The sequence below is a fragment of the Plectropomus leopardus genome, chromosome 15 (genome assembly GCF_026936395.1).
Source record: "Plectropomus leopardus strain MGB_pleo_1.0 chromosome 15, ASM2693639v1, whole genome shotgun sequence".
NCBI lineage: Eukaryota > Metazoa > Chordata > Actinopteri > Perciformes > Serranidae > Plectropomus > Plectropomus leopardus.
Window position 1 is genome coordinate 6,836,082 of NC_142190.1, and position 26,438 is coordinate 6,862,519.

The window sequence follows — 26,438 nt, forward strand, 5'->3', positions numbered from 1 at the left end:
TACGTGTAAATGTGGACTGGGTGAATGTGTGGGAAGGGGGGGGGGATGCTCTGAACCTGAGCTATTAATGGCAATCCTGCAGCCCAAAAAAGCTAACAACCTAGAAATATTAAAGCACTCTTTAAGGCTGGAAATAGAAAGGCGCGCTCCAGTGAGTAACTCGTTCAGCTCCGCGCCTTTTATAAATAGCACTGAGTATCTGAGGACAGACTCAGAGGAGGGGGAAAAAAGCCACAAAGCGTTGTGTAAAGTCACAGGGAATTTATAAATTGGGGGCTTTATAGCGTGAATGAAATCTATAAATATCACAGTCATGAAGCAGCCCTAGTTGTACGAAGTTGTGGATGTTGTCATCTCTCTTGGTCCCTGAGGTGCTGTTTGCAGCTTGTTACATAACAGCTGCTGCTGTTCAAGTTTGAGGTTTTTCTTCATTGCAATGTGAATTACAAATCTCTGCAGTTCTGTAGAGGTCTTTAGTTTGCTATGTGAGGTATGCAATGTTGTGTTTGCTTTACATATATACACCTGGATGTAATCTGACAAGTTGGTGTATGATTAACCCATCTATAGGTTTTGTGTCTTTTTAGTAGTCCTTTGGGTCTCTTTGAGGTAATTCTTTGTCTTTTTTGGTCACTGGTGTCTCTTTATTGTATTTTGTGTCTTCTTTTGGTTGTTTTGTGTCTCTTTGTATTTATTTTGTGTCTTTCCAGTAGTACTTTTGGTCTTTTGGAGGTAATTTTGTGTCTTATTCAAGCCATTTATTCTTTTTTTGAGGTAATTTTATGTCTTTTGTGGTCATTTTGTGTCACTTTGTATTTCTGATTTGTGTCTTTTTTGTATCGCTTTATAGTTGTTTCATGTCTCTGTGGTTGTTCTGCCCATTTTTGTAGTTATGTTATGTGAGGTATGCAACATTGTGTTTACTTTACATATATACACCTGGATGTAATCTGACAAGCTGGTGAATGATTAACCCATCTACAGGTCAAGCATAGAGGCAAAGTGGAGGTGAACAAGGATAGTTCTCATAGGGCAGTTCTTGGTAGATAGAGGACTGTTTTCAAAGTGTATTCTTAGAGTAATATCCTTACATTAAATATCATACATGTGACTTGCACTGGATGCATGAATTTCAACCCTGTCAGAGACTTAAGTAATTGTTGGCATTGTATGTTTCTGCACAAAACTCAGTTATGGTTAGAGAAAGATCATGTTTTTGCCCACAACATATTTGGTTCCACAAACGCTGCTGAAAATGCTGCCTTTGTTATTTCAAAAAACAACCGGTATTGTTGTTTGTTGGTTTTGAACAGTGGTTTGCGGTGTCTGCAGCTTGGCATCTTGCCGCACTGTCCTGGTAAGAAAAACAGCAATGTCTCAGTGAAAAACAATAACTTTTCTTGGAACTATCCTGGCAAGAAATGCAGCAATTTCTCTGTAAAATTTTTTTTTTGTGGCACTATTCCAGCAGAAAATGCTGCAATGTCTTGGCAAAAAACAGCTGCTTTTCATGGCACTATATCAGCAGGAAATGCAGCAATGTCTCGGTAAAAGACAACCCCTATTTGTGGCACAAGCCCTGGTGGAAACAGAGCAACAGGTCACTAAAGAACATCCATGTTTGGTGGCTAAAAAGATGCTGGAAACGCACTGATGACTCGCTAATAAACAACCAGAATTGTTGTTGCTCTCAAAAAAGTGTTCTGCAGTGGTCTGCGACTTGGCAGGTGTCTCGCCTTGGTGTCACGCCATCCACCGTCCCTTCCACCTCCAGATGACAAAGTTAGATCTTATACACGTAATCAGAACTACTTGCTTGAAACATTGATATGATACCTATGATATGTTCAAATCTAATGTATACGCAGTTTGAGGAAACATAAATTGCTAACTTTTTCCTCTGGAGACTGGGCTATGAATGTAGTTTATGAATATTAATATTAAAAAATGCAGCTTATTATCATTTATAACAGCAGACTGGCTGTTGATTTGTATGTGTTCATAATTTATTAACATTTAGAACTGCACACTTGTTGGCTCATTATAAAGTGACAGATTTATCAGAAAGTGCTACCAATTGTTTAGACACGGTATTGATGTCGTCAAATGTAGCATTATAAACTTTATCACAACCAAGCCAACCTTTACACATCTATGTTTAGGATCGTATTTGTGAAAAAGAACATTCAGGAGCAACCTCCCAGTGTTTCTGTGTCATATCTGAGATTTTTTCACTCCATCTGTTGCTCCATTAGCTTTGCCCTACAGCGTGCAGTGTGAAAGTCGAGGGGTTGTGGTTAGATATAGTCTGAGTGAACATGTGCCATCTGCCCATACTGTGCAATACTGTGGTGAGATAGCTTGAACCACATATTGGACCACAAACTGGTATCTATTACTGGCACGGCGGCAGGAATGTGACTTTTCTTTTAGTCATTGTTTCACATTTCTTCCCTTTTTTTCCTGGAGCAGGCCCAACAGAAGCCACAGCACGGCTTAGTGGTGCCTTTGCAGAGGCTTCTTTAAAATTACAACATTACACAGAGGACATATTAACGGCTTGAAAGGTAGCTTGACCCCAGGATTAGAAACTGAAACTTGAAGTTCAGTTTCCACATTTCTTTTGCAAATCTTAAGTTGTCTTCGAGTCTTAAAAATTTTCTTTTTAATGAAGGGTTTTGGCGTGGGAACAACAAGCAATCAACTCCACAGGGTGAAGACATCAGACATCAGTCTGCCATCCTGTCTAAAAATGCCCCTCATCTTCAACAGGAAGGAAGTCATTTCTGAGAGCGCTGGCACCGAGGGACTACGTCAGTGTGATAAAATAGTAGGAAAAATAAGTCAGAAAGAAACAAGAAGTCATGTCTCACCATCTGAAAGAGGATGTACTATGTGTTTGTTTTTGCCTTTTAAGGCCATGACGGACTCTCGTGCCCTCTCGGTTTCACGTTTTGGGTGTTTGAAAGAGGAAAATATGAATGCATGAATGAGACGAGGCGGCAGCTGGTAAAAGTTGAAGTAAGCACACTTAAACAAATTGATGGCTAGAACAGCTTGTGTCAGCTCTGGAGCACTTTAAGCTGACTGGGACTTTCTACTGGCTCGAGGGCCTTTCGGAGTCTTGCAGGGTTGGCACCATTGTTGGCATCACCGGGCAGCTTGTCCGTGACACACATCAAGCACCAACCTCTGGTGCAAAGAGTATGACATTGTTGAGATTCCTAACCTCTTTGTAATTGTATGGCACCAAGCAGAGGTGTGGACTCGAGTCACATGACTCAGACTCGAGTCACAAATTTGTGACTTAAAATTTAACTAAAATCAGAAAGACTTGTTACTCGACTTAGCACCATTGCATACATTGCATTGCTTAGAGGAATCAAAAACGGCATGACAGCATTGGCAACTAGTGTGACATAAAGCATAGACGCAAGCAGCATTTTCTAAATACCACAATGGCATTCATGTGTCAATAACAATCATTTACAAGTCCCAGTACATGGTGGCTGTTATCATCTTCTGTTTGGAAGGTAAAGAGCTCTCGAATCTCATTGTTTTTCAATTTGCTGAAATTTATGGCTGCTGTTCTTATTTAAAGTCGTGAAAACTTCACACTTGCCCCACCCATTGTCACGTTTTTTTCGGCTTCATGCTTAAAACAGATTCCATTTTGGGGCTGTTATTACCTCCATTTTGTGTCTCTTTGTGGAAATTTGGTGTGTTGTCATGCGTCTCTGTGTGTTTTGTGTGTGTTTTTTTGGTTGTTTTGCCACTTTCATTAGATATTTTGTCTGTTTGCAGTTCCTTTGCATGTCTTTGTTGTCTTTTTGAGTCTCTTCAGACTGGTGCATGTTAATTTGAGTGGTATTTTGCAGGTGAAGGCTGGAGGGGAACACTTCGGGCTCCTGTGACCTGTAGGCCTGCTCAGTAATCCATCTATGGGGACTTGAGTGCAAAAACTTGAGACTTACTTGTGACTTGGTTCTGCCTCTCACACTTAGAATAACACCAGTATTATTGCTACTGCTTCAGCCTCTTGCTCTGAGGTGGTGTGTTTGGATTTTTGGAGCTCTTACTCAGAAAGTCAGTGAAGGACAACTCCAGCAAGTCTTAAATATTTAAAGAATGAATGACTAAATAACAAATGAAATAATGATGAGTTACCCAAATAACGTCTGAGTCACTTACTGTTTATCGGCCTTCTCCCTGTCATCCAGGAAAAACAGCGCAGTGGCCAGGAAAAACATGCCCCCCAGGACGATGATGAAGGGACAGAGCATGAGGGCATAGCCCAGGCTGAGGAACCGCCACAGTGCTGACGTAGCGTAGCTCTGCTGAAGGGCGTCTGAGATCTGCGCATACACAACATCCACCACAACCATCACCAAAACCACACACAGAAAAACACAGAGAGAAAAAAAGAGATTTTATTCCAATTAATCATCCACCAAAAGTTCTTAAAATATCACGTCATGCTCACACTGACTCACATGCAGAGTGAGTTTTGCTCACTTCACCACAGCAGCAGATAAAAGTGACACGCTGCATGATGTAAGACGCCCTGTTTTCGTTTAAAGTGAGGCAGGATTTCACAGCCAATAGCTCATATTGCTGTTGGAGGCTTGAGTAACATTCAGTCTGTCATGCACGGCGCGGAGGACAACAACAGCTGGAGAATGGTGGGCGTGAAGTGACCATTCCTGCCTCCTGGTGTCGAGGCAGCTCTCAAACACACGTAGATCACCGTGCTGACAATCGTGATGGAGAGGAGGCTGCCGATGGTAGCTTTTAGCAGATTATGTGTATGTATGCACATTAGAAAAAAGAGGGGGCTTCTCCTCTGTGTGTGCGTGAGAGTCTGAGCAGCCATAGGTCACTTTGGCTGAAGCACATTGATTATATGTGAGCGTCAGCAGAATAAGATTCTCTACGGAGAAAGCCGGAGAACTGCTGACAGGAAGATGTTGGAGGGAATGACCATGTGTGCACAGTATGTGTTCATGTGTGCATTAATGCATCGTAAGGAGCAGGGATTTCAGTTTTTGGTTAATTTTGATTTCAAAAGTCTGACACTCATGAACCGGTTAATTTTGAATGTTTCACAAATGTAAAAACACCTTAGCTAAAAAATTCAGAATGTAAAGATTTATAATTTACCTTGTTTGATTTTTTTTCTGTCAACAGTTTGAGACATGTCTTTTATGACGGCAGTCTATGGGGAAAATGTTTTTGGGCTGCAGGAGATTTTTTTCACTGCAATACCAAACATGTTCTCATCCCAAGTCGTCACATTGTCTCTTTGCAGTGGACTTCTGGATCTACATATCATGTTTTAGGTATCCTTCTGCACCTGCTATTGACATTCTGAGATGGGCGCTACCATGAAATCCCAGTAAATAGTGGGATGACGCTACACACGTTTATATTTAGACAACACAAACACTTAGCTACCAATGCCAGGATGTCAGCAAAAGCACGTGCTGGCACGGTTCGGTAGGTTTAATCAAAAGGGCACATTGTAAGGTTAAAAAAAAACAACCAAACAAAAAATACCCGTCACACTCAGATGGGAAGTGAACACTGCATGATCTTTGTTCTCCTTATATCACTTTGTTGCCGGCAGCATTTCAACATGATGCCGTCCAGCGACATATCATGCAGACGAGAGAGGCTCGATTTGTCCACATTCTCAACTGACTGCAACTGTCCAAGAATCATGCTGCCGCGGCAGGTGCCGTCTGGCCACTTGCTGGCACCATTAGGAAAAATTTGATGCAAGGCCGAGTGGCTTTCCAAGTTCATTCTCATCTAACACCGTCCAGCCGCGTTTCGGTTGGAGGCACTGACAACACGGTGCTATTTGACAAGTTTGGAGTGAGAACTGGCTGGGGTGCCTTGTCTCCTACTAGACCCAGTTGCTACACATGCAGGAAACTGAAGAGTAGAATAATTAACCAATAGAGTGACATGCATAACAGTCAAAAATGTTCTCAGTGGTTAACCAATAAATGGTTAACCATCGACATCCCTTGTTAGTAGTGATCAGAGAGAGAGGGGAAGAAAATAAATAAAACACATGTCTGACAAAATGTGGTGTACGTCTAGCAGCTGTGTGTGTGTGGCCAGTGCAGAGCACTTTCGTCAGGTACAGTAAATTGCCTGAACAGCAGAGCTTAGCTAAAAATACATGGTGAACTGCTGCATGTCTAATTATCAAGCTACAAGGCAATTTCTTGGGAGATTGCTGAGAGATTGTTCCTGGCGTTCCCCTGCCACCCACTCTGCCTGCGGCCATGTCCTACTCATACAGTATAGGAGGAGTCCATTAAGAGGTTCTCGGGGGATTCTTATGTGACAACTGCTTTGGTCTACGTGCTGATGGAGGAGGATCTCGGCTCAGGAGAATGTCAGATGCACTTTTGACACAACAGGAAGTGGCAGTTGTGCGGCATTTGAGCACTAGTATCTGCAGGCGTTGCCACAAAAAGCAACCATGTTGCACTTGGAGCACCACATTGGTTTGTAGAGATGAGCACATCATCCTCAGGTCTGTTTGGCACACATGTCAAAACCCCGCTGTGAACCAAAAAGACTGACTCATTCGCTTTCTCCTGTGGTTGCTTAGCAATAACCGCCAGTGTGTTTTTCTTGAGATTCTCCTCTTTGCTCATTCACAGGATTTGTGCCAGTCTGCATGGGTGACTGTGTATCTGTGTAAGTCACGACACGTCCATCACACTCGCGTGCTAAACCTCAGCTCAGGAACTGAGGCAGTGAGTGGTGACGCACTTGGAGCTTTCTGGGCCTCGTTGGTCGGGGGTTAGTGGAGGAGTGAGAAACCTCTGGACATTCGGTGTGTCACTCAGAGGAGAGTCGTGACCCCGGAGGGTGGATGGAGATCCGGGATGACTGGTTCACTGTGGGGTGATGTCTGGGTAATTCTGACTGGCAGCGTGTGTGTGTGTGTGTGTGTGTGCGCACGTGTGTGTATCAGAATACTGTATACCTACAAAAAAGCATCTAAAATTAGATGTGCCATGCTATTTGGTGGATTTAAAGATATATATATTTAAAATATACATTTTCTCAGAATACTACAACTACTATTACTATTACTACTGCTAGTTCTGCTAGCACTACTACTACCATCACTACTACTACTAGAACAACAACCTCTACCACGAGCAGTACTACTATTGCTACTAGTATTACTACTGCTTCTTCCATAGCACTACTGCTACTGGCACTCCTGCAATTACTACTAGTTGCCAACTACTACCACTACTACTACTCGGCTACTACTACTACTACCACTGAAACCTCTACAACTAGCACTACAACTACTATTGCTAGTGGTACTACCACTGTTTCTTCCATATTACTACTGCTACTACTACTACTGCGACTGCTACTAGTCAACAACTTCAGCTAATAAAAATACTAATACTATTATTACTACTAGTACTACCAACACATCTACTTCTACTACTACCACCACCACCACTACTACCAATACTACTGCCACCACTTCTACTATTACCACTACTTGTTGCCACTTGTTAGCAACCACCTTTTTTCTGACACATAAAAGCTTCTAAATTCACAGATGGGTTAATTACTGATATATTTTATGTTGTAGCACGAAACGTGAAAGCCTCTTCAGCTTGTGTTAACCAAAGACCTTATTATAGGCTTCTAACAAAAACTCATTCCAAAAACAACTTGACTTTGAGATAAGGGAACTGGATGTGCTGAAATGCTTCTGATTTGCAAGTTTCTGGACTCATTACTGGGGTTTTCTATTAGCTACCTTGCAAATGTTAATGTGTGTGTAATAAAAATAAAAATAAAAATAAAAAAGTTGGGATGAAGCTTTCTCTAGCACCTTGCAGCTGCTTTTCTGCCAAACAAACAGCACCGTGTGGACACACAAACTCAATGCCTTAAATTTGTCATCACTTTCCTGATTACTTTTCATCAATCAGCTAATCTTTTCAGGACTGGTGGCAATTTTTACATCAGTAGAATTACAGTGATCCATGCTGAGTCACATAACATTACAAAGCACTCCATCTCTGAATGTGTCAATAAGAGGTTTGTAGAATATGAGATGACTCTGGGTTATATTTGATCTGCAGAAACAATAAAGAGGCAGTCTTTGAGCTGGATTCTGTTTCCCAGAATTTAGATTATTTTCTATAAATGCCAGTTTGTTTAGTCTTTTGAGGAGCTTGTCAGCACTTGTAGATAACTTGCTGCTTCTTTTATCTGGCTTTGACAAAAGTTTAACATTTCCATTTTGGGAGGAGAAGAAAAACAGGACACTTTGAATGCTTCCCGACAAACAGCTGCATCTGCTGCCAGCCTGTCAGGCCCCGACGGAGGATCTCGAGGATCAGTTTGATTCACTAATCAAAGACTTCCACTTTGTCTTTGTTAACATGACCTAAGCTGTGAGCCAGAGGCACAACAATAAAACACAATGTAAACACACAACACTAAAGCAGTCTATTCTCTCTCCAGCAATTTACGAGCACCAGGAACAACATTAACAACATTAAAATATGATGCGAAGATTGTGATGTGCAGTATATGATGTTACAGCAGCATGTTTTTGCGTGTTTTCTATACAAAAGAGGCCATCCCTGTATGCTCAGATGAGGCATGCAGAATGTGTACCTCCATGCAGTTACTATTTAACCTCAGAAATGTTCACTTTATCAGGAATGAGAAAAATGCTGCTTGACGGTGTGAGGTGGATCCTGTTTTACGCTCCATTGACTCGTAAGCAGCACTAGTATTCTGGCCTCCCGGATGCTATTCTGTGGATGTATGCATGCATTTTGGACAGTGGTGGGGGGGCTGTTGGGGGTTGAGTGACTGACCTTGAGGGACTTCCCAGTAAAGAACCTCTCTCTCATCTCCTAACCAATCAAAAACAGAAACGCCGGCCCCTCCTGGGAACTACGAGATTTACTAGAAGACGCCACTGACAGCCTGAAGAGCAGTGGTGAAATCACAACTCTGTTCACCAGCTCTCCTGAGATGTGTGCTAAAAGCTCCTCTTGTGCCTCACTTTGCACTGGCCCACTTAAAGCAAGAGCTGAACTGGTATCTGAAAACATGGTGTGTATGAATGAGACTCTCAGAGATATGCTGGAGATGTGCTTTCCATCTGGGATTTGTGACTTGGGGTCAATTTTTAACACATTCTCACTCCCGAATCATTAAATACCAATGCTTGGTTGGTGGCCAAACAAGTCAAACCATGACGCTCTTGGTGCCCCTCCAGCATCAGTTTCGGACACACTTTTTTTCCCTATTTTCAACCAGCTTTGTATCAAAAAATATGGGTAGTGTATGTAGATGAACTGTGGTAAACTTCCCTCCATCCACCCAGTGCCTAGATATCCTTTCTTGCAGGATATACCTCCACATTTTCATATTGCCCGCCACCACTGACACAAACAGTATAGATGTGGATCAGACCTGCCCCTCTCTCGCTCTCAAACTCAGACAGATATCTAAATGCAAGAAAATGTACCACAAATTGCAAGAAATTAGCTAAAAGGGATGAAAAAAAATACCTTATATATTATAAATATACATTTGGGCCAGGTCACATTTTGCCTTCACCCCATGTTTTTGAAAGACATCAAACCAATTTGATCAGGTTTCAAAGGGTTAAACATAAACCCCCCTCACACATCTTCCTCTGGCGGAGTCTTACCAGGCCTATCAGGTACGGACTTCCTGCGTCACCCAGGAGATGAGAGGTGAAGCTCTGAAAGGCGACCGCTGTTGCTCTCCTCGTGGGGATAACGACAAACTGCGCAGAGAGAGAGGGTGAAAAATATATGAGATGGTGTTAGGTGATGAAGTGACAGAGGTAGAAAGATTCGCTCAGCCGTGTTAAAACAACTCTTGCACTCTTTAATTATGTACGCAGAGCCCCCCTCATTGGGTCACAGCACCCCGAGCAGACCTGTCAGTTACAGTAAAAATGTCCTATCTCTGTCTCTATATACTCACCACAGTCTCCAACCTAATTATAAATTAAAGCAGTGGTTTGAACATCCACCTTACTGACTGTCTAACTTAATTTGGCTCACTTTTCACTTTTAGATGCCAAAACATACATCAGAGAAAGGACTCCACTCCATTTGTTTCTATGAGCATTGTATGAATCTTAGGCCACATTCACACTAATACGTTTTCATTTTAAAACAAAAAGGAACTTTTTAACTGTTTTAATACAGTTTCAGAACTTGTTTCCATTCATAATAACCGAAATCCTGAAAACACAGCACATGACCATTCACCCACACTGGGCTTGTGAGTACTGGTGTAAACAGGAAGCAGGCTGTCTACTCTTCAATTGGTTGCTTAGTCAAGGAAAATACTACGGAGATGACGAAAAGTATAACCAGAGATTTCTATGCTTGGACTGACAATGAGGCAGAATAGTTACTAAAAGTATCACATGAGTATAAGGCTGTCAAGGTGGAAACAGATTGGGAAATAAAGCAAATATGATGGAATATTATGGTAGTAGCGGGAGTATTATGTATCGCCGGAGAAAAGCATTAGCAGAGGAGTACACACACAAGAAGGCTCCTGCAATTTCATTACAAAAAACACCTACAGAAAAAGTGCTTACTAGATCACCTGGTAGAGGTCTGATACCAACTGCTAGTTCAAACTACAAAAGTCCTGTCAAATAGAAAAAAAATCGCAAAAATCTTTTAAAAAATGCCTTCAAACAGTGAAACGTGCAGCATAATTTTTTAGAAAAGCGGCCGTGAAATCAGGTATTTCAAGCTGCAATAATCCCCAATCCTAGATGTATGTATTTTTAAACAAAAACATATTAGTTTAGATGTAGCTTTGGTAAAGACAGTAATTATGAGCCCCATCCAAACTTTAGTCAACTCACACATTTCATAAAACTGTGTCTAATTGGATGGCCGCAGTTTGGTGCCGTTTGGTGCAGGAATTTCCAGTCATCCAGCGAATAAGTATAGGTTTCAGAGCACTTACCATTAAAATATCTGCTGTTATGGCCCAGTTCAGGAAAAGCAGCGTCTCTCCTATAAAGATGCAAACCTAAATAAAACAGAGAAAAAAGCCCATTTAGTGCTGCTAATTCGGATCAGCCCATTTCCACTACACAAAGGACTGCTAACCAGACATGGAGCCAAAAGAGGAGGGTTGCAGATATCGCTACTGTGTGTGTGGGAACCCGCTGCTGAATAAAAGTGCTTTGGTTGCTGTGGTTTAAAAACATGTTATTATGCCGTGGCCCAATTATACGTGGAGATACAGGCCTTCATTTTGGTCCGATTGAGCTGAGTATTTAGCCTACGAGCTGAAAAACAACCAAGCATGATAAGGATTGTTTATTCTGTCACAGCCGTATATTCAATGTGGAAACACTTTAACACGTTCTAAGTTTAGATCCAGCTGCAAGATTTGAATTTACATCTGAGTGGGTGGAACAAAAAACATAAATAACATGGCTTACTCGACATATAGTGTACTATATGAACACATAGGCTACACGGGTTGGTACCAGCTGGTGTTGCTATTAGGCCACTTTTGTAAAAACAGGCAGAAAGATTTGGTTGCAGTGGAATCTCGTTTGTCTGTATTGGCTGGTTTCGTCTGGCACGCTTTAACACAGCCGCTTGATGTGTGTTTCCTGCTGGGGAATAACCCTTCTGCCGGTGTGCCAGACCTACAGTCGAGTACAGAAGGAGTCTGACGGAGGAGATGTGGACAAGTCTGTTCTGAGAGTTGCGAACCAGACACCGTGACCGACATGTTGCCTCTCAGAAGAGAGAAACCCGGCCGTTCTTCAGATTAGCCGCGTGTTGACGAGACAACAGCTGCAAGGGGTCAATCGTTACAGCCACGTCACGCCTCATAATATGACACATCTGTCAGCGCTTTGCCGTGAAACCTGAGCTGATCACTAACAACTGCTGCTGTACTGTACGATGATTTAATATGGCACAGTAGAGTAGTGTGAGAAGAAGTGAAGTCACATGGTCAAAGTTAAGGCCTGCACACAGAAAAGTTGGTCCCTCAGTGGTTCCTTGACATGGGTTGTACTGCTGTGTAGCACCAATACCACACAGAGAACTTGCTAAGTGCTTTAATGGCTCTTTCAGGGTGTCCTCATTGCACCAGAATTCATATATAACCCATGTAATAGGGAAGGGAAGCAAAAGTTTGCGTAAAGAGGTAGTTTTGGAAGGTGGATTGGTCAAACAAACATAAGGAAAACTTCTGAGAGCATCAGCCACCCAGATCTTTACTCGTTGTGACCGATCCAAAGATAGAAATCAGCAAAAGCCCTTTCTGTCACACAGCAGTTTGTCTAAAATTGAGTTGGACAGATCTGTAATCATGTAATTAATATGGACACCTCAGGTCTAATTGGCGGAGTCTTGCTTCTGTCAAACTTCTAATAAATGTGAGCATTTGACCTCTTGGGGGTTCATTCACTCATTAAGTCAAAATCACCACTTATGCAAGTAATTATTTATAATTTAGCAACTACTTTGAAAGCTATCCATATTATCCATTCAGCACATGGATTGTGGAGCATTTAATTAAAAAGGATATTGTTTGATAATTTCATTCTTTGTTGACTTAACCCATTAAAACCTGGATCAATATCAGTTTCCGCCTTTCACGAGCTACTTAACCCCTTAAGATTTAGCAAATTGGTTTAATTACTTTCAAAAAGATATTTGTTATTGCAGTGTCTTATCATCCTCAACAAACAACACACCTTACATAAACTGCAAAAAAATATATCAGAGGGCAAACATGCAGAGGTCAGTCAAGGTGACATATTTAGGATATGAAGGGCTGTTTTTTATTTTCTTTAACACACGTGGGAAATATTTCCCAGCTTTCCAGCATTATTATCGCCCAAGTTGTTGAGTCAGTTCCTATTCCTCTGTCTCTGATAAGAGTGAGAAATTTGTGAGAGTGCATTGTTTCAGGGCGACGATTGTTAAGTTGCACCCTTTCCTGCATCTCAAGGCAATTACACACACATGCTCTCTGGGCATTCGCCTGAGACTTTTAACTTTTGGCCAAACGAGGTATGAGCCTTGATCACCTGCAGTGGCTCCTGAGGCCATCTCAATCTAACCTGCAATTAAGGCTTTTCATTATAAAGAGCAACACCCACACACTGCCTCTGGGCCTGAAAGGAACTGGCATTAGGCAAGGTATCTTTTCACTGCTATATTCAAACATTAACCCCACCCGATAAGCCTTCTCTTGTTAGATATGTTACCAGACTTTCTCTTTTAATTCTCAACCCCTGGGGCTGTTCCATAATTAACATACAAATCACTCTTTTTCAGAGGGCCATTTTTCACTCAGGATATTGTTGATTCTTGGAAATAAGAAAAAAAAAAAGAACCCAATCGCAACTCTTCACTGTTCGGTTAAACTTCCTCTGTTGCAGACACAATATATACACAGAGTTATAGGAAGTAACTCTGAGTCCCAGATGTAAATCCCAACATATTTGTACACTTTACAATTTTGTGTTTTTATTTTGCACACAAAACTTGAGAAAAGAAAGTGACTCTTACATAAGCTCCTACGATGCTCTTCTTGGCCACCACGAAGATGAGGCAGATAAAGATGGCTGAGCCCAGCATGCTGACGGCGCACACGAGCGGGTCGGCTCGCTCTGTCTTCTGGCGGCACAGGCGAGTGGTGGCCGCCCCGATGACCACACCTAACAGACCCGTCACACAGGTGATTGCCCCGAAGATTAGGCTGGACAAGAAAGCAGAGACAGGAGTGTTATTTAAAACATACAACATGCAAGATTTTAGTCCAAACAACCCTGCAAATTAAGTTTTAGTGAAGTTATACACATTTAAGAAACAGCATTGGTTACAATAAATGGTGCTTGATTGAAATACTGCAGATCAGGGGTACTCAACTTGCTTTGCTTGGGGGCCACTTTTGCAAAATGACAGGAGGCCAGGGGCCAATTGTAGTAGCCTCATACACGTTTCTAGGATTTTAGCTCATTCATAGGATTTTAGGACCTTTCTACAATCTTAGCACATTTCTAGGACTTAAGAGCATTTCTCAGGTTTCAGGATGTTCCTAGGCTTTTAGGATATTTCAAGGAGCTTGTACAAGGTTTCAGATTACATCAGTGGCTTCAAAGCGCACACTACATTTCGTCATTAACCTCTTACCTGTCTGTGCTGCTGCAGATCTCGTTTGTGCAAGGCTCTGCTGTCTTCTGCACCACCTGCGCTCTGAACAGGTACAGAGGGATCCACATACCAAATGCACCTGTGGCGAAAGACACTGCGGAGGACGCCAGGGAGGAGAACACGTAGCTCCGGCTGGCCAAACAAAGAAACACACAATCAAACAGGTGATTATCTCAGCTTACGAGAGGCAAACATAAACAAGCTACTGTTTTCTGTCGCACAATCTCAAACATCTGGCTTGCTCTCTTTTGATAACAACCGCAAACAGATAATAAAGGAAAACAACAGAGGTTTGGGAGGTTGGCATTGACTCAAAGGTGAGAAAATAAGGATTTAAAGCAGCTCTGGTGCTAATGGTAAGTAAACGAAAATGATATGCAGTTGACAGTTTTATAAAGGAGACAAAAATAACACTTTTAAACACATGCCATTGGTTGTAAATGGATACAGCTAAAAGGCACGCTGTGCAGGTGATGAATATGTGGTTGCTCTCCAAAAATAGTTCCCATAAAACTGCATCACAGTAGCTATAAAGAGTCTGTAACATTTCTTAGAGAAAAGTAGCCCACAGGTCATATAATAACAAGGGCCCACAGTGTCATGGCTGCATAACTGCCTTCACAGTTGAGCAGCATGGCAGAGAGGTGGTGCGTGAATGATACTGGTTCACTGTGTCTTGTGTTGACATTTCCATGCCTCAAATGGCTACTATAGGCTCCCCATGTGTGAATGTGTACAAATAGGTGCGTGTTTGACTCTATGGTAACTTTCATTATCTATCAATCTGCCAACTACTTGTCAACCAATGGAAAAACAAAATGTTAGCAGTTCACGTTTATGCAAACCACAGATACATTACATTTTCATGTCAACTTTTTGTTTCAACAATGCTGCGGTTAATATGATGTTTGGTTTAGGCACAAAACCACTTGGTTATGATTCAGAAAATAGCTGGTTTTGAGGACACAATCTCAGGAAACACAGCAATGCCTCAGTAAAAAAACTAAAGCTTTTCGTGTCACTTTCCCAGCAGAAAAAGCCAGCGATGGTTCACTATAGAAGACACACATTCAGGGGCTCAAAAAGCAACAGCAAAAACAGTGATGGGTCCCTGAAAAGCCACTGAAAACATGGTACTTTAAAAGAGGCTGGAAACACAGTGACAGGTCCTTAAAAAACACCAATGTTTGGCAGCTAAAAAGCTATGATGGGTCTCTGAAAAGCTGCCTGAAACACAGCAGCGATTTGCAAAATAATACCCATGTTAGACGGGGGGTGGGTGGGATGAAAAGCCACTGGACAAAAAGCCATGAGTCACTCAAAAAAACCATGTTTGGCACGAGTTGCTACAAAATACCCACATTTGGTGCCTAAAAAGCCACTGAAATCACAGAGACAGATCCCTAAGAAACACCTAAAAAGCCCTGATGGGTCCCTGAAAAGCCACTTGAAAAACACAGCAACGAGTTGTTAAATAACACCCATGTTTGGGGACTAAAAAATAGCCCAAAAATGTTATATAAAAAGCTTGTCACCTATAATTCAACAAGTGTAAGCTGATTTGTTTGCATGTGTGGCTCTTAGTGATTTGTTGGGGAAAATATTCAGAGCCTCATCACAAAACAGGTAAGCAGGTCAGTCTCCCAAAACCTGGTGTATTCACTGAAGCTGATGGGGGGGTCTTACTTCTTGGCGAGAGCCTTCATGTCACAGAGCCAGGAGGTGCGGGTCTTGATGCGTCCCATCTGGTCAGCACTGCCTCTCTTCGGCTCGGGCACGAAGAGCAGGATCAGAGTTCCTGCGGTTATCCCTAAAACTGGGGACACCTGCCAGGGCAAGAAAAACCCTTTGAGTTAACACATCACACTGACATGATATTCACAGTGGTTTGGAAGGACAAAGAACAGTGTGTTTACAATCTGAAAGGACGGCCGCTGTGTTTGCCGATACGCCTGACATCCTGTACAAGCCCTCTGGAGCTGAGAGCATTCCCTCTGCTTACCCTGTTGGCACTTTGTATGTGTGTGTGTGTGTGTGTGTGTGTGTGTGTGTGTGTGTGTGTATGTGAGAGAGAGAGAGAGCTTTTCAGAGCGGCTTTGTGAGCTCTGAGGTGAAAAACTCTTCTATTATGTTCACTATCTTCTTTTATGGGCTATGAGGTAGCATGTTTGTGCATGTGTGCAGGGGGGCACAAAGACAAAAGGCAGGATGTGATGTGTGGGAGAGGATTTGTTGGAGTGATACAAATTACTCACAAAAGCAAAAGCAATTTCATCTGTCAGGGGAAATTCATCATATTTTATTTTGTGGCTTATAAAAGCCATTTATGCACTGTGCAATGTGTGTGTGTGTGTGTGTGTGTGCAAGTATTTCACTGGGAGAGTAATTTTGAGTGTGATGTGGCTCATAATGCAGCTCAATGCAATTCTCTCAGAGGTGTGCTGATTTCACCAACACTGATAATCTCCTTTTCCCAATCGCGTCTTCTCCCCAATCTTCTTCTGCTTGTTTGGAGCAACTTAATTGGCTCGACATCTTCATCAAAATTTTTTTCATGCACTTTCAGCGAGAGCGGCTTAACCCTCTAAAACTTCGACATCACATTTCTTGGGCTGCGTTCACACGCCTTTTACAAGTATTTCAACCTTTGAAGCCCGAGCTAATTGGTTTGATTTTCTCTCGAAAAAACACGGGACAAAAGGCAAAGAACAACTTTCAAGAAATAAGAAGAATTAGAATTTTTAAAAAAGGCTCAAAAATTGTATTTTTAATTATAATTGTATATTTAAAGTTATTTTTTTCTACAGAATTGTTGAAATTTTTAAGCATGTTTTTCCAGGTAATTGTCTTGTTTTACTGTCCCTTTCATATATTTTTTGTTTGTTTTTGGTTTTGTTGCTAATTTTCAGGTAGTTTTCAGGAAAAAAATGTCCAGAAAACTATATTTCTAATTATTTTACAGAATTGTCGCATTTTCTAAGCACTTTTTTCAGGTCATTGTCTTGTTTTTGTTTCGTTCATTTCAGGTGCCTTTCTTGTACTTTTTACTAATTTCTTACTTATTTTTAGGTCATTCCTTCTAAGCTGCTCATGGCCTTCTTCCCATGTTTTTGAAAGACATCAAGCTAATGTGCCCAGGTTTCAATGGGTTCATGGAAAAGATAGAGCTCATCTCGAAGAAAATACATATTTGCACTCAAGCCTCCTCATCTTTATTCAACGAGACACCAGGAGTCTGTGACCTTTGACCTTGACTCCCACAGGGCCCATTAGAAACTTCCTGTATGGATGGTTAGCAATCAAACAAATTAGCTGCTGCCCTCTCCTGCTCCTCGTTTCTATGCATCCGGCCCCGTTCCTTCTTATCGTCCATGAACACAGAAGGTAGCTGGAACACGTCGGGCAAAAACAAACGGAAGCGCTGCAGTGTTTTTTTCCGTCTGGCAGGATACTGCTGCACAGAGCCCGTTTCATGTCTTATGTATTTGTTTTCCTCTGCATGCCACACCGGTGATTAATTGGCTTTGAGATTGTTTTATTGAAATGTCATCGTGGCTGCCCTGGAAAAAACCACCCTGCTCTTTGTGTGTGTTTTTTAATGCTCCACTAAGACAAGAAGAAATGGACGTCCTGTTTCCTCAAACCGAGCGAGCTGTCACATCCAGGAATCTTTTCCACTGAGACATGCTGCGAGGATGTTTAATGTCTTCCTTTAAAATGTCAGTCGGTTCATAGGAAGAGTCATAATTTGTTTCAAGGATTTTAAAAGCTGACCCCAAGGCCGGCGGCTCCTGGGGAGTCCTGTTAGACCTTTCATTGGTCCTCTTCATTACTGCTGGTATGCCTTACAGAGCTGTTGACTTCTAAATGTTTTGTCTCAAGTACTCATTGGAGTCCTAGTAAAAAAAGTGCTATGACAACAGTGATTTATGCTCCTTGTTTAACACCTGTGTCTGCTCCTAAGTATGCTGTAAGTGTACTGCTGCAAAGCAGTAACAGTAAGGATTTTTTTGTCCTATCAAGGTGGGACATCTCAGCAAAATTCTGCAGATACATTTCTCTTGGGAGCTTAAAATCAGCCTTTAATTAAAAGGGATGCAGCTTAATGCTTTCGGAGCACCTCTGGAGCATTTTGCAAGCAAGTAGTGCGTAGCAACTACAAATCTTTGCGCTCAGTCAAACTGCTCCACACAGACTTACTGCCTTATCTGGTACACGTTTCTTACAGGTGATTTTTGCTTTCTCTAAATAGCATGTTCTCCTCAAATACGTATCAGAGCATCGTTTCCCTTCCATGCACTTTCTATTGTTCTCCTTGTTTAACCCTTTGAAACCTGGATTGACATTAGTTTTCTTGTGCTGCATTCACATGCCTTTCACAAGCTCTTTGACCCTTTGAAACTTGAGCAAATTGGTTTAATTTCTTTCAATGGCCAACCTGGCAAGAAATGTCCCACAAATTGCAAGAAATTAGTAATATGCAACAGGAAAAATACCTAAAAATTAGTTTATAAAAAAAAGAATGTTACAGAAAATATTGTAAAATACCTAAAATAAATACACATGTATGTATTTATTGTCATTTATTTTTTTCTCCTATTTTACATTATTTTGCTTTAAAAACAAACCAAAAAAATCTTTTCACACCAATTTGCTGCAGTTTCAAAGGTTTAAATACTTGGGAAAAGCATCTAAATGAAGAACAAGAAAAGTGATGCCGATCCAGGTTTCAAAGAGTCTAAGTTTGATGAACAAAATGAAAACTAATCTTATTAGATAAAACAGATCTTGACAAAGCTTTTCTCTGGGGACAGAATTTGCAGTTATGCAGGTAATATATCACTACATGTGTAATCAGCATATCACAACAATATTATTTGTTACATAACAATAATATAACAACTGGATGTAAATTACTTAATTTTACACTAAAACAACAGTTACTTTTGGTTTCACGTGGAACGTAAACCTCCTCAGTAAAAATCTTGCTTTGTTTGACCCAGCCACCTCCCCTCCCTACTTCCCTATGAAGACTTTTTTGCTCTCTTAACACCAAGAATTGTCGCAGATGGGTTAATACTGGAGTTAGCTAAAGTCTGGTGTGTCTCATATAGACACTAAAGGGTACCTTTGGTGTCAATTTAACACAACAAGAGGCGTTTTAAAGCGTTGTATTTTAGGACCTGGGGGTGAAGAACATGCAGAGAGCACTGTGTCCTGAGCAGGGTCAAAATGTTCCTTCATGCTATGTTTCATTACGTTCCTGCACTGATAAAGACGCTGTACACAGGTTGAGGACGCTTTAACACCTTGTTATTTCTCTGAGGCCCACATTGATCCCGCTTCACCAGAGACGACCTCCATGGGCAAAGTGTAATGAAAGATAAATGTGTTTACAGCGACTGGGAAAGAAAAAAGCTCGCCTGTATCTTTCATAGAAATTTCCTTGCTGAACTGAACCACTACGACATGCAGCCTTTTAGCTTAACATTTAAAGAGTGAGTTTGATGTTAAATTTTGTTTTTCAGAAAAGGCTCTGTAAGACGCTGCATGCTGAGCTGATTTATGTGAGAGCTGCTCTGCCTTTAGCTCTCTCTGCTCTGTCACTTCCCTACAATGTCATTTCCCCGGTGCTTCTGCCACCACCCACCCCTCTGACCCCAAATCCGAGACAGGCTCTCACCAGGCAGCAGCCCCACGGGACGGGCTCTGCATCTGTCTTTGTGTGCAGAGTTCCTGCAGCTTAAATGTAGGCCAATTTTATGATAACATGCAATAAATAAACATAAATCCATATCAAGCACTGAGGGTTAGGAAGAATATTGCCCAAGTATTAAGTGTTTAGTTTAGTTTCTTTCAGTTATTTTTCCACTTACACAACGCAAGAGTAAAATAATAATAATAATAATAATAATAATAATAATAATAATAATAATAATAATGATAATAATAATAATAGTACATTATTTCTCAAACAGTGACAAAGGCAAGTTTTTTTAACCCAGAAAGTATAGACTGAAACCTTAACTTACTGCACCTACCTTTATTACAATAATACTAGATTTTTTGACAATAAAAATAACAAAAAACAAGCAAAACGAAATATCTATGTATATTCTTTATACCCCAAGTCCCCCAAAAATATCCATATACAAAGACTGGCTTTCACAACTTGGTTTTATATTTGATAATCATCTTATTTTGAAATATTCCTTTAAAACGTATTTTCCTTTCCTTTGCAAAACTATGCCATAAATTCTCATAAACTCTTTTGAGTGTTACACATTTTTGTTTTGCATTTGTCCCTGCCTTTGTTGTTGTGAATATACAAGCTCTTCTTAGTTGATACTGACTTTATAATTTTGTATCAAACAACATGACCTCTTAGTTAATGGGAAAGGCATTCTGTAGATTATGTCTTCAAGTAGTTATGAATTAATTTGAGATTTTACAATGCAAAGTCAGAGAAAAACATTTAATAAAATGCAACTTCCCATTTCTTAGCATTTTAAGATTTTTTGATTGAACACCATTGATTTAAGACATTTTTAATGCCAATAAGGCCTTATTTTAAATCAATAAATTAAGAATTTTTAATGATCAGCGGGAACCGTGTGTGTGCATGTTTGTGTGCAATGTTGGAGGATGATGTCCTTACCCTCAGTGCCCAGTGCCAGTCTCCTGCAGCCACCTTGGCACTGGCGCCTAGGATGTAACCCAGCCCACTGCAGAGAGACAGAAAGATACAAAACATCATATACATCCCTCTGAACCTGCTCCACTGAGGTCTATCAGTGCATGTTATATATTAAGTATATGAGTCAGTGTCCTGAGTCTATACGCCTACACTACACACATCCTGTTTGTCTGCTGTGTCGAGTGTTTGGGTACTTGACATGGAGTGTTTCTGACAGTGTAACTGATCAAAGCACCGGTAGCAACTTGGCTAGTCGGTCTATTTGTGGAAGTGTGATTTATGCACACGGCCACAAAATGCAGGTGCAAAGTCACCGCCCACGAGCCGCCAGTGCACAGCAGCAACGTGGTTGCCTAAAGGCTGCCGGCTGTGTGTTGTCGCGGTGTAATTGAATTTCACTGCATTTTGCTTAGAGACTGTTTTGTGTGTCATAAAGGAAAATAACAGTGGGATGCTTTGAGGGAAATGTTGCTAGATCAGATCAGATCAGATAAAGGGGCCCTTATGCTGTGATAAGCCTCTGCTGCTGATAACATCAGTATTTAAAGGACAAAGAGGATTCAAATAGTAAACTAAGGGTATGCGCTGCAGTGGACTGAAAGCTCAGTATGCGCGCATTATCTTAAACACAGTAAATAAAGAACTGATTAGTCTCTGATATTTGTTAAAAATCACTATGATCTGAACTATTTTGATAAGCAATTAATTATTTTTCAAGCAAAAACAACAAAATATTCGCTGGTTCTAGCTACTCCAATGTGATCTGCTCGATATTTTTTGTCTTATGTGAAAGCAAACTGAATATTTATATATTTTTTTAGGTTTTTTTTAACTGTTGGTTGGACAAAAACAAACAAAAACAATTTGTTGAAACCATCTCGAGGTATAGGAAACTGTGAAGCTATGATTCACATCTTTTTTCCCAGTCTATAGACTTAACTATCAATCCATTAATCAAATAAAGAACAACAACGAAAAAAAAAATGGGATGATATTGGTGTCAGTTGCCGAGTGTTCGAGATATCAGAGATGTCTGCCTTCTCTATAAAATAATCGGACTGGATGACACTCGGCTTGCAGTGCTCAAAAAAACCAAAAACATCTGAAAAACTCAACAGCAATATCTCTTTTCAGAAAATACTCAAGATAAAACACCCCCCCAACTGTATCGCCATGCAGAAGGAAGAGAGTTTGTTCATTAAACATCTGTGAGTTCCATTATTTTGGAAAAAAGACAGACATCTCTGTGGCAGATATCGCTAACACTGCACCAAAACAATCTAAATTGATAAATAACACTACAGGGAAGAGAAAAAACATGTATTTTTGATTTTGGGGTGAACCGTCCCTTTAACCTAGAAAATAACCCACTATGGAATTGATATGGAAGGTTAGTTGCAACCCCATACCTGAACAACTGACGGTAAAGAGACCTCCAGATGCCTCCATACAGGACATTAAGGAGATCTTTAATTTGTCAACCATCTCTTGTTTCTTCCTACAGCTTTTGAGTCTCTTCACTTGAGTTTAGTCATTAAAAGTCAATCAAATTTCCTGATCTCTCAGAGAACCTGTCTGTCTACGGTGCAGAGCCTCTGGCTAAAAGATGTTGTTTTCCATCTGAATAACAACAGATTGACGATCAAATGCAGCCAACATTGGGCTCTTATCAGCTTTGGCTATAGAAGGTCCAAAACATGTTTGACTGGTTTTCCACACACACACACACACACACACACACTCACACATCGACGCACTCAGAGAGCAAAAGGGGGAAACAGTCTATGCTTGTGCTTCCATGATTAGTTCTCCAAAAATAACACGGGAGTATAAACGGGCTAAGACAGCATATGATATTTCCAGTGAGTGACTAACAGCTAATCTTATCAGAGTCCACCCAGAGAGTGTTTGGAAAGTTCAACACCAACAATAAAACCGGAGCATGAAAAATACGCTCACATCAAACACCGGCGTCGAACAGAAACATGTCTCCGTGGCAAAGTTCAAATTATGGGTGAGGGGGGGGGGATCCATTTCCTGTGAATTCGGTCTAATTCCTGAGGTCATTTCCTGGAAACGGTCACAACAACCTCAGTAAAGACAAACAAGTGGGAGACTGGATAGGATGTTTGACTGCACTTTACTGAGGCCCGCTCTTTCACCTTCTATTGTCTGTGTTGCCGGGCAGTTTACGGCGACCCAAACATTTTGGCAGCTCATAACACAACCACTCAAAGGGCAGTATAGACTTTCTTTTCCTTATTTGTCCGACTGTCTCCAATTTGCCGTTAAACGCTCATATGATTAGTACACTTAAATCACCATTCATCACTGTGGTTTGCTCTGCAAAAACAAATTTAACTGACATGTTATACACACATTTAATTCTAATGTTTACACTGCACAGAGACTGCAGCACATTTTCCCCTCTGCATGCAGAAGCTGCAAACAGCGCAGCATGCAGCAGCTCAGGCACACGCTGTTAAGCGCTGTATATAATGATAAACCTCAAGTGGCTCCCGCGCCGCATCCATCGGCACATTCATCTTTTATTACTTGGCTTTGTTTGTTTTCTCCCCGTGGCCCTTTTTCTGATTGAATGAACTGAAAAGGCTGGAGATTCAAGCTTAATAATACCTCCTACTCTCACACCCCCACACGCCATATCCCCCCAAAAAAAGCCTCCCGCCTGCCTTTAAGCTTCACACAGCCAATTGTAGGTTCAGCTTTTCTTTCTGCAGAGGGCTTGAGCTCTTGTGTGGCTGCCTCTGAAACTAGATTCCCCGCCTCATGGTGGTATGCCTCTGCAAAACCAGTCAAGTTACAGTTTACATCCATGTATTTTCAGACTCATATAACAGTAGGCAATGCTTAAATATGGATGTTTCTGCAAGTATACTTCAAGTTCTAAAATATGGACGCTTCACACACATCTTCAACCCGACAGCACAAAAGATCCACACAATCAGCAGAGTTTTAAGGTGGGCACCCAAGATTAGTGTCACCAAGTCAGTATCTGACCAAATGTCTCCCCTTTTGTCCCTGAATTATGATACTGAATAATTGCCAGAATTTTTTTTGCACATTATTATGTTGCAGAAATGTTGACCTTTGACCTTTTGGATAGAAAATGTCATCACTTAATCATTATATCCTTTTTGACATTTTTGTGTAATTTTGTCATAATTAGCGAATTAATTTTTGAGTTACGGCCCAAAACATGTTTTACAAGGTCACAGTGACCTCGACCTTTGACCACCAAATTCTTATCAGTTCATCCTCAAGTCTAAGTGAATGTTTGTGCCACATTTCAGGAAATTCCTTTGAGGCCTTCTTGAGATATCCTGTTAGATAGTATGAGATGGACGTAAGATAGGAGTGACCATGAATTTTACCCCAAGAATATATTCAGTTCATCCTTGAGCCCAAGTGGACGTTTGTGCCAAATTTGAAGAAATTCTCTCAATGCATTCTTGAAATTTCACGTTCACAAGAATGGGAAGGATACAAGGTCACAATGATCTTTACCTTTGACCACAAAAATCTACCAGTTCATCATTTAGTCCAAGTGGACGCTTTTGTCAAATTCGAACAAATTTCCTCAATGCAATCCTGTCTGATCACTTTCACAAGAATGGGATGAAAAAATGCAGAGGGGACAGACGGAGGGAAAATCTGAAAACATCTGAGTACTGAAAACAGCCACAGATGACGCCTGAGCTGAACCATAAAAAAGAGAGTGAAATAGGAGTGAGTCTGTCTAATTCAAATTATCGATACTAATTCTTCTGATTTCTTTGCACCTTTGGATTTAAAATGTGAAGAACCAGCGTGATTGAATGAAATTTTCAACAGATTTGATAACGCCACTGAGCTATAGTTTCATAAATGCCCACATTAACACCTCCCAAAATAGATCTTATTGTTTGCTGGTGTCTGCTGCAAGACTGCAGGATGTGTCTGGCTCTTACCTTCCCAGTGGGATGGCCAGGTAGAAGACAGAGAGCATCATGGTGCGGCTGTTATTAGTGAACAGGTCTCCTATGATGGTGGGAGAGATGGAGGAGTAGCTGGACTCTCCGATACCCACCAGGCCCCTGGAGAGCACAAACAGCCAATAGTACTGTAAAGAGAGAAAAAGAAAAAAAAGGAACAGGAGTTTTGTTATTAAGCTCCAAAGGAAAGAGCACAATGTCAAACCAACTTCCATTTTTCTTAGTCAGAAGTCTTTTTCCTCACCAACTTTTCATTACAGCACAGAAAAGTCTAACCTTTAGCCCTGAAATTGTTCACTCAGTAGCAGTAAATGTCTATACAGTCATTAAAATCACGTTTTTAATGCACATACTGGTGATACAGATTCAGTACTACAGGGTTCATACAGACAGGGGTGAGTAAAATGCAAACACTTTGAATTACTTTTTCAAGCACTTATTTTTCCTTGATAATGATATTATTTTTTTCCACAACAATGTGTTGCAAGAAAATGGTGCAAATTTGTAAATGGAGCAAACATGCTACCAGGGCCTAAAATCAATGTATTATTAATTAACTGCTGCTTACATACTGCCAATTTACAGATTAAAACTTGTGCAAACAACTGACGCATGTTTTGCCCATCCCAGATATCAACCACAAGCCGGAGACTGTGTCATAAGTTGCAATAAATTCACCACTTCTGCTCAGAAGGTCTCTCCATTCTCTTCCTCTATGCTAGATTTTTGTTACACTTGCTCCAAAAAGTTGGAGGAGGTTATCTTGATCGGCCAAACAAATTCAGTTTAATGAAACAACAGAGCCATGTCAGCATTTTTTAATGTGTTTAGCTATATCAAATTACCATGTTGCATTATCTCCCATCAGACGTAATAAACTGATAAATGAAAAGATGAATACTTATAAAGGCTTTAATAGGAGCATGCATGCTAGTGGCGGGGGCACCTGTGTAGGCAGCTGGATTGTTAACTGTTTCCATGGCAACCACTACTTGCTGGATACGGACTCCCGTGTCTGCTTGTGGAGCTACAAAGAAATCTGGTTTCCCCTCCACACACACTGGAATGACGCAAACTGCAAATACTGGCCACTAATGTAAGTATTGTCCATTCATTAGTCCCAAGAGTAAAATTAGTTGCATGAATGCTTTTCTTATGTTTGCAATTCTTTACATTATGTGGAACATTTAACGCACATTGTGGGTCCTAATAATGTGAGAGTACAGTGTGTGTGATAAGGTTACACTCTGTAGGGTTTGTCAGCAGTGAAAAGAGATTAATGACGGTGCTGTGCAGCAGACGCAGCGCTAAGACGTTGATCCCTGCTGACCCGAGCTCTCAGCTGACACCGCAGACTTCACGCTGGTTGATGGGACATCATGTCATGAGGTCATGCACACAACCATCAAACATGCTCTAGAGACTAAACACACACATACCTTAGTTTACACTTGCCAAAACTGTATCCCCCATATTATT

General features: G+C 41.0%; 1 protein-coding gene across 3 annotated transcripts in view; it reads right to left on the reverse strand.

The window, feature by feature from the left end:
- Positions 1-26,438, reverse strand: part of spns2 (SPNS lysolipid transporter 2, sphingosine-1-phosphate) — a 104,801-nt gene that overhangs the window by 15,545 nt on the left and 62,818 nt on the right. For all 3 annotated transcript variants that reach the window (XM_042499776.2, XM_042499777.2, XM_088088932.1), the window contains 8 exons: positions 24,936-25,087; positions 20,926-20,992; positions 15,954-16,093; positions 14,247-14,399; positions 13,623-13,812; positions 11,044-11,109; positions 9,734-9,832; positions 4,192-4,355 (listed from right to left, as the gene is read on the reverse strand). In XM_042499776.2, coding sequence (XP_042355710.1) covers positions 4,192-4,355; positions 9,734-9,832; positions 11,044-11,109; positions 13,623-13,812; positions 14,247-14,399; positions 15,954-16,093; positions 20,926-20,992; positions 24,936-25,087 — 1,031 coding nt within the window. The remainder of the gene's footprint in view (positions 1-4,191; positions 4,356-9,733; positions 9,833-11,043; positions 11,110-13,622; positions 13,813-14,246; positions 14,400-15,953; positions 16,094-20,925; positions 20,993-24,935; positions 25,088-26,438) is intronic.